At 42.4% G+C, this 14,772-nt stretch overlaps 2 protein-coding genes across 6 annotated transcripts in view; one reads left to right on the plus strand and one right to left on the minus strand.

The window, feature by feature from the left end:
- Positions 1-1,990: 1,990 nt before the first annotated feature.
- Positions 1,991-6,177, plus strand: dad1 (defender against cell death 1). The gene is made up of 3 exons (XM_055633959.1): positions 1,991-2,270; positions 4,759-4,891; positions 6,042-6,177. Exons 1-2 carry the CDS (start codon positions 2,060-2,062, stop codon positions 4,887-4,889), a joined length of 342 nt encoding a protein of 113 aa, XP_055489934.1. The 5' UTR covers positions 1,991-2,059; the 3' UTR covers positions 4,890-4,891; positions 6,042-6,177.
- Positions 6,178-10,011: 3,834 nt separating this feature from the next.
- adhfe1 (alcohol dehydrogenase iron containing 1) overlaps positions 10,012-14,772 on the minus strand; it is a 29,543-nt gene continuing 24,782 nt past the window's right edge. For all 5 annotated transcript variants that reach the window (XM_055633955.1, XM_055633957.1, XM_055633954.1 and 2 more), the window contains 2 exons: positions 13,625-13,782; positions 10,012-11,208 (listed from right to left, as the gene is read on the minus strand). In XM_055633955.1, coding sequence (XP_055489930.1) covers positions 11,125-11,208; positions 13,625-13,782 — 242 coding nt within the window. In that variant the 3' untranslated portion in view covers positions 10,012-11,124. The remainder of the gene's footprint in view (positions 11,209-13,624; positions 13,783-14,772) is intronic.

A 14,772-nucleotide genomic window follows, 5' to 3' on the forward strand; every position in this document is an offset into this window, starting at 1 on the left:
TGCTGCCTTTGGGGTTCAGTTGTTACTGTTGTTCGTAACCTTGTCATGGTTTTGGTTGGATGTGGTGTCGGAGAGGGGTAGGTGAGCTGAGTGGAGCTGACAAAGAAGCCTTTCCATAGTACATTTTGCAGATGGTAAACTGTTTTCCAGTGACAAAGAAATGTTTATGAAGGTGGATGGGGTGACAATCAAGTGAATTACTTTGTCTAAATCAAACTTCCGAAATATTATGGACCTCCACTTATCCAGGTTTCTGGACAATATTCCATCATATTCCTGTCTTGACAATGGTACATAGGCTTTAGAAGATAGATAAGTTGCTTGCTGCCGAATATCGTGGGTTTGATTTGCTCAGGTAGCCACAAAATCTTTGTAGCCAGGGTTTAATTTAGTTTAGAGATACAGCATGGAAACAAGCCCTGTGGCCCATCAAGTCCACATCGCCCAGTGATCCCCGCACACTAACACTATCCTACACACATTAGGGACAATATACAATTCAACCAAGCCAACTAGCCTACAAACCTGTACGTCTTTGGAGTGGGGATTTGGCAATAATTAATTGCTTTTGATTCAAACTGATTATTTCTTTCTTTCTCCTGCTATTTAATTTTGAAGATATTTAAATTGTCACTTCATCCATTCGATAAAGACCTCTGGAGGACAGGATCTTTTCATGCAATTGAATCACAACAATGAGGGAGATAGTAGTTCAGGACCACTCCCAACTATCAACCTGAGCTACCATCTACATTATTGGAAACCCTCAGATTATCTTTAATCAGACTTTGCTGGTCTTTAACTTGCACTAAATATTACTCCTTTTATCAAGTATATGTACATTAGGGTTGCCAACCGTCCCGTATTAGCCAGGACATCCCATATATTGGTTTGTCCCATATGGGACCACCTTTGTCCCGTATTTGACTGCTACTACTCAGGTCGAGGGGACTGTCGGGTCGGATGGCCGTGTTCGTCCCCGCTTCACCCCTCCCAACATAGTACAGCCCATGGAATGCAGCAGCAGCGCCATGCCCGTGGCCCCGTCGGTCGGCAGCCCACCCAGTTGTCCGACCTTCGGACCTTCGCTTACCACCGACACCACCACCCCTCCTTCTCACGGCCGATTATCAGTTCATGAGTTGGATGGGGTGCCGGACTTTGCACGCGATGTCCGACACCCGGTCCAAAATTCCTCAGCTGGCCCGCCAGCTGGGCTTTGTGTGCAGTCCAGCACCCGGGCCAACTCATCAGTCACCGCCGAGTCAGTCAACGAATTGCCGTCGGGAATTTGTCCCTTATTTTGAACTTTTGCCCCTTATTTGGGAGTGAGAAAGTTGGCAACCCTAATGTACACTCAGTATTTCCACCAATAGGGTGATTTCACCAAATGTCAAATGAGCGTAGATCCCCCCTCACGTGACTGAAAATTTTAACTGGAGGACATGTGTCCTTGATAACCATATAACCGATGTGACATATGTCCTCCAGTTAAAATTTTCGGTCACGTGAGGGGGGATCTACGCTCATTTGACATTTGGTGAAATCACCCTATTGGTTAGATGGCATCAAAACATTTTTCACTCTACCTCTGTGCACGTGACATTAAACTAAACTAAACTCTCAGGAATTACATAAAATGCTGGAGTAACTCAGTGGGACAGGCAGCATCTCTGGAGACAGGGAATTATGTCTCGGGTTGGGACTCTTCTTCAGACTGGGAGTCAGGGGAGAGGTGCAGAACTCTCCTCATAGAGAGGAGAACTTCTTCAAAGTAGGCACACCTTGAGCAGACAAAATGTGTAGGAAGGAACTGCAGTCTGAAGAAGGGTCTCAAACAAAACGACACCCATTTGTTTTCTCCAGAGATGCTGCCTGTCCCGCTGAGTTACTCCAGCATTTTGTGTAACTCTCTTCAGGGAGTGGTGGGGACGTTATTTGCTCGGGCCCTGGTGACGTGGCCGCGGCGGTCAGACCGGACGAGTTACGGTGGGGACGGACAATACTGCTGACGTGTTTGTGCGCCGCTGGATTGTGTCCCCGGATCCTGTTAGTGAAGATGCGCGGCTCCGTGTTCTCGGTCCTCAGCCGCTTCTCCCACGAGTATGCGGCGGGGACGCCCCTGCGGCTCAAGCTCGTCGACTCGTACCTGCTGTACATGGCGCTGAGCGGCGCGGCACAGTTCCTCTACTGCGCGCTGGTCGGCACATTCCCCTTCAACTCGTTCCTGTCCGGGTTCATCGCCTGTGTCGGCGCCTTCGTGTTGGCGGGTGAGGCCCGTGTGGGGGATGGGGGGGGTGGGGGTGTGTGGGGGTTGGGGGGGGATGGTGGTGGGTTGGGGGGGGGTGGGGGATGGGTGTGGGTGGGGGGATGGGTGTGGGATGGGGGGGTGGGTGGGGGTGGGGGGGGGGGGTGGGTGTGGGTGGGGGGGGGGGATGGGTGTGGGTTGGGGGGGGGTGGTGTGGGTGGGGGGGGATGGGTGTGGGTTGGGGGGGGGATGGGTGTGGGTTGGGGGGGGTTGGTGTGGGTGGGGGGATGGTGGGGGATGGGTGGGGTGGGTGTGGGTTGGGGGGGGGGGGATGGGTGTGGGTGGGGGGGATGGGTGGGGGGGTGGGGGGGGGGGGGGGGTGGGGGGGGAATTGGGGGGGTGGTGAAAGGTATGATAAATGGGTGTGGGTGGGGAATTGGGGTAAGGAATGGGGGTGATGGCGTGGTGGGTGGGGGGGGGGGTGGGTGGTGGATGGAAGTTGGTGTGGATGGGGGGTGGGTGGGGAATGGGGTGGTGGTGGTGGAGGATGGAGGTTGGTGTGGATGGGGGGTGGCGTGGGGTTGGTGGGGAATGGGGAGGGGTGGGGGTTGGTGTGGATGGGGGGTGTTGGGGATGGGGTGTGGTGGGGATTGGGTGGTGGTGGGGGGGGGGTGGTGGTGGGGGATGGAGGTTGGTGTGGATGGGGGCTGGCGTGGTGTTGGTGGGGAATGGGGAGGTTGGTGTGGATGGGGAGTGTTGGGGATTGGGGGTGGTGGAGAATGGGGTGGTGTGGTTTAGCAGGGGGTGGGCTGTGGTGGTTAGTGTAGAAGGGTTGAGGGGAATAGATCAGGTGCAGGATCTCGGTCAAAGAGGAAGGTGGAAAAATGGTGGAGGGGGCAAAATGAAAAGGGACTCTGGGATGGCAAAGGAGGAGGGAATCTGAATTGTGGGTCGGGACAGTAGTTGTTTCTGGTGGTGATAGAGGCTAGAACGATTGGAAAGTGTTGGGTCAAGCTTTGTTTGTTGGCACTCATCATTGGGAATTGGTTTGTGGTAGACCTATGTGTTGTCATGGCTTGCATGCCACGGTAGATATGATTATTTTGGCCAGCCAAATTTGAGGGGGGTGCTCCACAACACCCCCTGATTAAATAGGTTCAATATTTTGGTGGGGGAGAAAAGGGGCATGTGATGGTGGTTGGTGCTGCTCCCTGCAATTTGCTTGGAGTTGTTGCGGCATTACCTCAACAGTTCTCAAACCTTTTTACTTGAATGGTACAACTTACCACCAACAAACCTCTTTGAGTGGAGCTCATCTTTATAACAAATTGGAAGCCAACTGGCCTACGATGACAAAACTCTAAAACCAAGGCTATTGAAGAATGATGATTTGCACATGTTCGGAAGCTGAGTTCCACGCAATTGTCAGTGCATTCACTGATGAATTTGAGAAAATGGGCCTTGCACTCTAATCATTTGCAAAGTAACTGTCCACTACCAAGCTGTCTCTGTTGCTCTACCTTGTCCTCGGGCAATAAAGGTTCAAAGCAAGATCTTGGCAAATGTAAACCACTTCCCAAATCTCAGAGCAGCCTCTTCGTGAAGATAGACATGGGTGACAAGATCTGCCAGCCTTTGATTGTGAAGAAGCATACTTGAAACTCCAGATCATATACATAGCTCATGGTCTGTCAAGACACTGGAAAATACCAACTGTCTCTTCCAATTCACTGGAAGGACAAGTGAAGCAAAAGTGTTCTCCCACGTTCATATTATCTGTATTTACACTTAGCAATATTAGGTATATCACATTGAACGCATTATTAGACAATCTGCTATGAACACTGTCATGGGATGAGATTATCTGGCAGGTGGAGGAAAAGGTTCAAGGATCTGCTCAAAGCCTCCTTGAAGAAATGAAACGCCATCCATGGACACCTGGGAATCTCGTGCCCATGAACATTCAAAGGTGTACCTTGGATAGGTTCTTAAAGGTCATGCACAAGGAGCATACAGAAGCCTTGCCGAAGTGAAGGAAGGAGCAGACTACCTAACAACCTACTCAGTCCCATTGGCCACTACAGCTCCACAAGTGAAAGAGTCTGCAATTTCTACATTGGGCTTCATTAGCTCCTCAGAACCCACAAAACTAAAGTGGAAGTAGGTTATCGATTGACGACCCCTCCCTCCCCCAAATGTCTGGGGAGATGGAAGGGTGTGCTTGCTGCTATGCAGTTGGAAAAAAAAACACATCAGATTTAACTGAAAGGGTTACTGTTTCATCATATTCCACAGGCCATCAATGGATAACACATTAACTATGTTGAAGTTTGTTTGATGAAATGGGTGTGTATTCTCAATGATTATCATCCAGTGAGGATGGTGTAATTGTGTACAGTGGACATGTTTTCAGACTAGTGACCAAAATGTATGGTTCGATATTTCTTTATGGTAGTCCTGCGGAATTGTCTTCTAATTGCATACTCTGTTGGTTTCTGCTTCTCACACAGTTTGCTTGCGGATACAGATCAACCCTCAGAACAAAGGTGAATTCATTGGTATCTCACCAGAGCGGGCATTTGCTGATTTCCTTTTTGCCAGCACCATCCTTCATCTAGTGGTGATCAACTTCATAGGCTAAATGTATGTATGATGAGTAAAGAAATTGCCTTTAAGCTGAAATTTCCATTGTCTTTGTATGAAATGGTCTAATGTGCTGATAATAATAAATGTGTACAAAGATAATGGGATCAAAAGAAGGAATGATTTTGGCCTCTTATTCTGTCTGGTTTTGGTATGACTCCTATCCTGAAATGTATATTAATGGAAAACAAAGTAGTTACATTTATTTTATGTGCTATGTTACGATCTGAGGAGCACAAACTTTAAAGTACTGGAAGCATATTCGGCAGGGTAGTTGGACTAATTGTATTTCTCTGCCTGAGATCTGAAACTTGTGTTAATGGAGTCATTTTCTGTATTCCTTTGTTTGACTGTTTGAATTCCTGAAGGTTTATTTTTGTGCCACTAAGTTATATTTGGGGGTTTGGAGCCTATGTCATGATATCTGAAGCGGTGATTCTTTATAATTAGACTGTTAGTTTGTAAATAGCGTGTTAATGTTTTTCCTGGAGTTTTTGGAATGCGAGTAGAATAGCATTAAAAACCTACCAGGCCAAGACGAGAAAGTGACTTTTTAATATGGTACCCATGACCTTTGGATGGTCCAAAATACATTACATATTTTAAGGTTAAGTTATTGAAACAGTACTAGCAGAAGCATGTGTAGTCATCGGTTCATGTTTTACTGATGATGGATAACTGATAAATACTGCTTTTTTCTTTAAACGCCATGAGATCTTGGGAAGGTAGATGGGGTTTGGCATAATCATTCTTCCGAAAAACACACTTTGTTACTGAAAGATGAACCAAGTTTTCTGAAATTGCCGTTCATATTGGGTGTTTGGCTCCAGATAAAAATATACCAAGTTCTAAAGATTTGATTTCAGAACATATGAATGAGGTTTGAAACATGACTTATGAGTTGCCATTCTAGTACCATATCACCAGGCCCTCGCATATTGAAGTCTTTATTCTTGGTATGAGAATTTATCTTCAGTGGCACTTCAAATAAAATTCTCAGAAGACAGACATTTTGAGTGATGGGGAGTTAATAAGATAAGAGCTTATCTTATTACTTTGCATAAGAGCATGAGTAAGCCACTCGACACCTCTGCTGTTTAATAAGGTCATGGTTGATCTGATTATAACCCAACCCTTTTTCTCTTTGCAGTTGTGCAGCAGAATGGATGCAACCCCAGCAGATTGGAGCCTGCGTTGCAGCTGCATTGGATCTGTTTGAATTTTGTTTACAATTTTTCATTCCATACTGTATAAAACAAAATAAAAATCTTGTACAAAATGGTTAATTACATGTGTAAGAAAGAACTTCAGGTGCTGGTTTAAATCGGAGGTAGACACAAAATGCTGGAGTAACTCAGCGGGTGAGACAGCATCACTGGAGAGAAAGAACGGGTGACGTTTCGGGTCGAGACCCTTCTTCAGACTTCAGATCTTCGTTAATAAATAGCGAGTTGAAGTGCACTGGAAACTGGTTAGTCAAGATAGCTAATTGTACACTAACCAGCAATTGAATTAGCCAGTTTTCTAGTCTGCAATTTGTTCTGTTAGGGCATTGTAATTACCAAATGTGATAACACACTAAATTTTGACACATTGTCATTTTGGTGAGGCAATATTGACTTAAAATATCACTTACTAAGTAACATTGTATAACAATTAGCTACTCGAGAACAAACATTTCTGCACTTAACCATTTGGTGGTGTGGGGGCAGACTAGCTTGTAAAGAAAAATATTTATTAGTTTGAGATCAAGTTACCAACTGGCAAAACTTTCTTTGCCCAGAGTTCAACACACTCCTGTCCAGAGAGTAAAATGCAACCTGACATGACTGTTAACTCCTAATACATATTACAAAGCAATTATTTATGAAACGGTTTGCATTTATACAGCGGTTTTCCAAGTCTTCAGGTGTATAAATGAAGTATATTTGTAGCTTCATATCTGAAGCTCAACAGTCAATTTGTGTTCATTCAGATAGCATTGCTTACTGTGGCTTCTCTGAATTGTAGATAATTGTTGATGCACTCAGTACAACAGCAATATCTCAATTTGCCAGCAAATTTTATCCTGCCTTAAAATCCAGTCTTGTTAAATATAACCCGAGCTTGCTGTAATAATGTAAGCAAACAGTACTAAAATAAGAAAGTTTGTTTCCATTTATTTCATTCCTTCATCTTATACAGTAGACTGAATGATAATTCAAATAGATTATAGTAAGCCCAAGTGTCCTAATCAAAATCATGCAACTCTGGCAACAATTGCTGACACGTGGACCATTTTACTTTAGGATGCCAATGAATTGAAAGAATAGCATTTTCTTTGAATAATTCCTCAGCTTTAAAAGTTTTAATAATTTAGGTTCCATGTTACTTTTCACCAGAGTTAGTGTGATTTAAAAAAAAACTAAAGATCTGATCTTTATGCAAGAACACATTGAGTATACTGAGAAATCCGAGCAAGGATCACCTGACTTAAAAATATGTTCTGTTTCTCTTTCATCATCACTGCTTAATGGCACCTGGATGATTGCAGCCATCCAAGAAGATACCTCATCATCACCACCTCCTGGTCAATTAAGAATAAGCAGAAAATGTTTATTTCAATTGCTTCACAACGTAATGGCTGTCCAAGTGAAACAAGGATTTTGGCTTAAGGAATATGTGGTAGATTACCAATGCTTTCATGTACAACCGATGGTGGTGGTGATATATGGTGGTGGCGCTGGGGGCTTTGATAAGTCTGCATCTGACATGTAAACTTCCTGGATGTTGGTGTCACTGCAGGGGACTGCCTCTCACACATGACAGGTCCTTCTGGCTGATGTGACAAAGTGGAGGGGTCTGGTGTGTTTGTCAGAGAATTTAGGATTCAACTAAATATCTGTAAACTAAACTATTTTGCAATGGGTCTGGAATTACATCTAGGCCACAATAGTTTAGTTTAGAGATACAATGCGGAAACAGGCTCTTCGACCCACCGGGACCGTGCTGACCAGCGATCCTCGTTTATTAACACTATCCTACACACACACACACACACACTAGGGACAATTTTTACATTTACCAAGCCAATTAACCTATAAACCTGTACGTCTTTGGAGTGTGGGAGAAAAACGAACATCTCGGAGAAAACCCACGAAGGTCACGGGGAGAACGTACAAACTCCATACAAAGATGTAAAGATGTCCTTTGGAGGATGTAGAAATAAAGAACTGCAGATGGTTAATACACAAAAGTACTTAGTGCTGCAGTAACTCAGCAGGTAGGAGATGCTGCCTGACCTGCTGAGTTACTCCAGCACTTTGTGTTCTTTGGAGGATATTAGATAGGATATTTTATGACATATATATAAAATGCCTGTTGATGTTATTTTTAAGTTTCCCATTATTAAATGAATTTAAATTGCATATACTACACAATTTGACCTTGTGCCTCTGGATTGTTAGCCCAGGCTTGTAGTGTTTCCAATCTGGTAATTCAAACACTTTACGTTCACCCTGACATTACAAAAAGATTGATAACTCCTGATGTAAATAAACGTGACAGTACTGATTCCAGCAGGAAATTCCAAGGTTGTCACTGTTTGACGGTAAGTTTCATTCTTTATCTTGTTTTGTGAGAGGTCTTATCACCTTTGTCAAAACCCCAGTTGTCCATCTCTGTTAATCATCAGTGGAAAATGGCGACTCTGCCCTACTCACATTTCACATCCAAGAGAAATTCTGCCCCTTGGCAGCCCACATAGTTAAAGCAATGATTTAAATCTCCTTAGTTTGTGCACATAAGGCCTGACATGTCAGATTCTAACAGGACCAATTATTTACATATTTTTATGGATTAAAATGTTGCTTCCTTTTGACCTGAAACAAATGGCATTGATCAGAACCTCTAAACAACTTAAACACATTTTTAGTCCTGCTTGTCTCCTCTCCTCTTTAATGTGGCTCTGCCCATCTTCAACTTTTACATGTCTTTGTAACCTTGACTATTCAAATGTGCGTTTGAATTGATGGCCTCCCCCCATCCATTATAATGTTGAGGCTACACACTGCTGGCTATGTCCTAACCAGGCCATGTTTGTCCATACCTATTTCTCGGGCAATCCCTTGCAATTGAGTTTGATTTGCTTCTACGAGCTGACTGATGAGGCCAATGTGCAACATGAGACCTTTTCACAGATGAGGTAAGAGGTCCCTGAAGAAAAAGGTAGATTGGTCATTTGTGAGCTGGCATGCTCCTTGTTCCACAGGACTTTTGTGTGCTTCGAATGCATTAACTTGATTCACCCATAATCCTTATGGTTATGCACCTTGGCAATCTTCATCATAATATTCTTCCTTTTTTTTTCTGTACATGCATATCATGGCTTCCAATTCCAAGGAATCAAGATCTCAAACTCTTCCCTAAAACTTAACACGTATCTACTTATCTTTGTAGCATATTTTGAGATGCTTTTTAAAACCTCTTTGTTTGACCAATCTTTTGATCATCTGCCTTCATGTCTCTTGATGTAAAAACAAACAACTGCAGGTGCTGGTTTATACCAAAGATAGACACAAAAAGGATCCTTTTCGTCCCAAGATGCAGCCTGACCCGCTGAGTTAATACAGCGTCTATCTCATGTTTCTTGATGTAATTTGACCAATTTGCCTGTAGTGCGTTTAACAAAGCAAGTTCCATTGATTAAAGTGTTAGTGCTGAAATAAGATTGAAGAATTGTCATAGGTTGCAAACTGGGAAGTGAACAGCACTCTTTTTAACTAACATTTTCAATAAATTTAAATAATCATTGGGTTTGGAGGCTGATACAATAGTGGCATTTTGCGCAGGTATATTGGTATACAGCGAATGGATGGATATGTGCAGGCAGATAAGAGTTTCCCATGGCACAAACCTTGTTGGCAGAAGGGCCTGTTCTGTGTTGTATGCTAATTAGTTTATCAGACAGGCTGTTCAGCAGTAATTATTAAATATTAAAAGTGCAATTGCACCATATTCAACCAGGTTTAATGTCTTAAGTAGGTTTTGCAAGGTTATTGTAAAATGCTAATCTGTCAAATCATTGACTCTGTCATGCGGACATAACAAGCTGAGTAATGCTGTAAATAATGAATAACATACAGGTGGAAGCTCTGATTTATTTTAAGGTAATCAGGATTTTTTCTGATACAGTAGATCTTAACAGTGAGGAATTTTGTCAGTGCACAATCCCCCTATATTACAAGCTTTATTTATTAGATACAGTTGAACAATATAAACAATTATTCTATTGTAAACCAAGTTTATTGTTATTTTCCATAAAAAATATTGGAATTAACATGTCAGAACAGGACTATTGGCATTTGATCTTTACACAATTAATATCTTGCATTAAAAATGTCATGCTGTTTATTACTATATTATTAGAACATTTTCCTATAACCAAATATATAATAGTTGTTAGTTTATTGGGAGCACAAGATAGCCCTTAGAACAAGAGGTTTAGTTTAATTTAGAAATACAATAAACCTCACACCAATACAAATATTCTTACACCTAGATTGCAGGCACAACTTCCTACAACATATTTATTTGAGAGTTTATTTTACCGACTGACTTTTACAGTTAAAGCACTTCTCCTCGCCCAATTTTGACAATGCCTTGCATATCCTGTGTGGGGAAGAAAAAAACAATTCTGAACTCCACTTTGGTTCTTTTGGCAATCTGTGATTTCTGATTACCAACTAACTAATGAACTGTGGAAACAGCTTTATCTTATTCACTATTAAAATCACTCATTATTTTTAGAATTCTATTAACCCTCATCGCTCCCGGATATAAAGAGAACAATCCTAATGTCCCTAGTCTCCGTGTTATTGAAGTCCATCATCCTTGGTTCTTGTTCCATTAAATCTCTCCTGGTTCTTCCCCAAGAATCGACTTAAAATGTGCTGTTCTGGACAGGACCCAAAGTGCAATTTTCAACTGCATTTGGTGAGGAGGTTTGGCAGAGGCAGCTGCAGATGTACATAGGTGTTCCCTTTCACTGATCCAATGACTGTTGGTTTGCCATTGCATGGTAACAAACTGGCATAACAATTAGTGACACTCAGAAAAATAGTATTTCACAAGCTTATAGCATTCATAGTAACATATTTAAAACATACTTTGAAACGCTGGCATACTAACCAGCAACGTCCTTATTTTATGTTCATCATGATTTAGTTTTGTGTTCTGTATCTTGTGTATGGCGGTCAATACAGTTTCATAGAAGACTCAAACAAAGCTGCCAGGTCTTCTTCTGTGTGAGGTTTGGGTGACAGTTTTGTTACCCTTTCCTAAAACAGATGAATAGAAAACCTAAATAATTTCAAGGATGTAAAGCCATTTTCGTTTCAGTACAATGTACATCTCAATGTAACAGTCAAATAAGATGATAGCAGACAATATTCCAAAGGAATAAAAATCATGGGGGGCAGACTCTCCTTTCTTAGTTTAATGATGACAAAAAAACAATGTCATCCTAGTCTCTCAAAGGCAAAGCATGAGCAAAACATTTTCTCACAGGTAATTCATGCAAGTGTGTAGGAGATTGACTAGTGGGCAGAAAAATGAAAGAAAACTCTGCTCAATTGGAAATAGCCGCATTACCTAAAGTATCAGAAATTTCATTTCTATGGTTAGTTATCAATTTGACCCTTTCCTTCAATTCCTTGCCTTATAGATCTATTATTTCCTCAAGATGGCTGATTTGACAGATTTATATAATTACAGTTCATTTGAGCAACTGTCAGAGTAAATAAAACATTCTCGGAGTTGGGATAATTTGAAGCTATGAGAAATCGGGGCGGGACGGTGGCGTAGCAGTGGAGCTACTGCCTTACAACGCCAAAGAACCAGGTTCAATCCTGACTACAGGTGCTTGTCTGTACGGAGTTTGTACGTTCTACCCGTGACCTGCGTGGGGTTTCTCCGAGATCTTCAGTTTCCTCCCACACTCCAAAGACATACAGGTTTGGAGGTTACTTAGCTTGGTATAAAAATGTAAAAATTGTTCCTAGTGTGTGCAAGGTGGTGTTAAAAACTTCGCTTTCAAAACTGCTGCGGTCACACCTCCCAATCTCAAAACCTCCCTTTCTTTCAAAAAATCACACAATCTTAAAGAAACCTGGTCTTGATCCCTCCTCTCTCATTAACTACCGCCCAATCTCAAACCGCCCCTTTCTTTCAAAAACCCTGGAGCGTATCGTTGCGTCCCACCTCCTTGCGTATAACCTAATTGAACCCCTCCAAACTGGCTTTCGCCCCCTCCATAGCACAGAAACTGCTCTCCTCAAAGTCCTCAACGACCTCCTCACCTCTGCTGACACTGGTTCCCTCAACATCCTCATCCTCCTCGACCCAAGCGCAGCCTTCGATACAGTGAACCACTACATCCTGCTCACCAGACTCAAAGATCTCGGCATTGAAGGCTCTGCACTCAGCTGGCTCCGTTCCTACCTTTCCAATATCTGCCTCATATTGTGTTTTGAATTGTATTCTGTCTTTACTTTGTGTACTAGTCACGTCTCTACTATTTATTTCATTCCCCTTACATGTTTTTCCTCTACCTGCTAAATTTTTGTAAGGTGTCCTTGGGACTCTTGAAAGGCGCCCATAAATAAAATTTATTATTATTATTATTAATGTGCGGGAATTGCTGGTTGGCATAGACTTGATGGGCCAAACGGCCTGTTTCCACACTGTATCTCTAAACTAAACTAATATTACATTTGCAATTTTCAGGAGGCTGGTTCCATTTGTTAGACTAGCCTGAAAAGAGTCTCCCTGTCCTTACATGATCGCCTGTTTGCCAAACATTTTAACTCCTCTTCCCATTCTCATACTGACTTTTCCGTCCTGGACCTCCTTCATCGCCAGAGTGAGGCCACATGCAAATTGGAGGAACAGCATCTCATATGTTGCTTGGGCAGCTTAAAACCCGGCAGTATGAATATTGATTTATCTAATTTTTAGTATATTTGTTCTGTGCCTTTTCTTACCTCTAGTTTTCCTCTCCCCCAACTCTCAGTCTGAAAAAGGGTCTCCACCCAACCGTCACATTTATTTTCTCTACAGATGCTGCCTGACCTGCTGAGTTTTGTGTCTATCTTCCTGTCCTTTGTCTAGGTTTGTTTCTCCAATACAATTTTTTGATCGCATTGAACGTCACTTCAAGACCAAAGGGGCTGCATCTTTTCAAATCACTACTCAAGGATCGTGATGTGGGATCACTAGTTAAACAGGTTTTCATACAGATGACTGGCACTGTAATGCCCCTGTCCCACTTAGGAAACCAGAACGGAAACCTCTGGAGACTTTGCGCCCCACCCAAGGTTTCCGTGCAGTTCCCGGAGGTTCCTGTCAGTCTCCCTACCTGCTTCCACTACCTGCAACCTCCGGCAACCACCTGCAACCACCGGGAACTGTACGGAAACCTTGGGTGGGGCGCAAAGTCTCCAGAGGTTTCCGTTCAGGTTTCCTAAGTGGGACAGGGGCATTTAACTAGTTTCAGCCCAACTGCGTATCATTTAATATTGCCCACAGAGCTACCCACCGCTCAATTTTTCGTACGAGATTCATGATCATTAATTTCCACAGAAATACTCCACCTTTATTTACTTACTTTTTTTCCTTTCATTTTGTAACTAATTGTTTAGTAATTTTAATAAATTATATATTGTAAAATCACTCTTTGCTAGTATCACTGCAGACCTGTGGTAGTGTTCCTTTGACTAAAGCTGGAATATCTTCTTGAGTGTAACCAACTGCACTCAGCCCATCTTCAACATTCAGGTCAAACAGCAAATTCCGAAGTGTATCAGCTAGAACTAATCCTGCATCTTCACATTTCACAGTCCTTATATCAGTTCCTGTAAAACAGGATCAGGAGAAAGTCACATTGATTTCACTGTTCCATTTTCATTTCAATATTATCTATGTGATTCCAGTGTATGTCAAATTCATCGAAACCAACAGTAAAAATTACTAATTAATTCAGTGACTATACAATTTACATGAACAATGATGTAAGAGATCATTGAGTCACAAAGGTTTATCTGTATGTGCAGAGAAATGCATTCCTGGTAGCAACTGATAAAACAGGCAGCATCATTTTAACGTCTGTTTTGAGAGTGAGAGAGAGAATGAACTATTAAGCCATTTATTTAGGTCAATTTATTCCTTTAGTCGCAGTATGTGGTCAAATACAATGATTTTTTTTTTTTTTTAAATTGTAATTCATTTAATGGTCGGGTAGGTTTGTACTTTTGCTTCATTATTCATAGAATTGTCTTTGAAATTCAATCAATCAATCAGTTTTATTCATCACATACACATATAAGTGCAGTGAAATGAATTAGCCAGCAGCGGTACAATCAAAAAAGAACACACAATTTATACTATTACTAAAAGTCTCATCTTGACCACTTCCTGTCTACGTTGTAAATACATTTTAGGAAAAACACTACCTTATATCGCTATGATTTTTTTTGCCATCTTACTCACCATCCTCCTCTCCTCCAACTGCCCCAAGGTTTTTTCCGATCGGTGAAATAATAAAAAATGTTGTGGCGGTCCCTGGATATTAGGCCACTCCTTGGGTCATCCCCCTGGGCACTTATGGGACGAGGGACTGCCAACAGACTTCCGGTTTCTGCTCTGGGGTTGGCTGGGAGTTTTTCATCCCTTTGGTGGAACTCGTGGTGAGTGGATGCTCACAACCCTCAATAAAGAACCTTTGAACCTGCCTGATGTCTAGCCTTTTTCTGACCGCGTCCAGGCCACTACATTGGTGACTTCGACGTTCATCACGCATCGTGATGGACCAGAACGTGGTACAACCTGGTCCCGCCGACCTCCAC

Source organism: Leucoraja erinacea, chromosome 4, assembly GCF_028641065.1.
Source record: "Leucoraja erinacea ecotype New England chromosome 4, Leri_hhj_1, whole genome shotgun sequence".
Taxonomy (NCBI): Eukaryota; Metazoa; Chordata; class Chondrichthyes; order Rajiformes; family Rajidae; genus Leucoraja; species Leucoraja erinaceus.

What these genes read in the sequence shown, in the direction of transcription:
- dad1 (XM_055633959.1), top strand. Translation starts at nt 2,060, where the DNA reads ATGCGCGGCTCCGTGTTCTCGGTCCTCAGCCGCTTCTCCCACGAGTAT. An exon ending in CGGCGCCTTCGTGTTGGCGG is followed by an intron (nt 2,271 to 4,758) that starts GTGAGGCCCGTG and finishes CTTCTCACACAG; the next exon opens with TTTGCTTGCGGATACAGATC.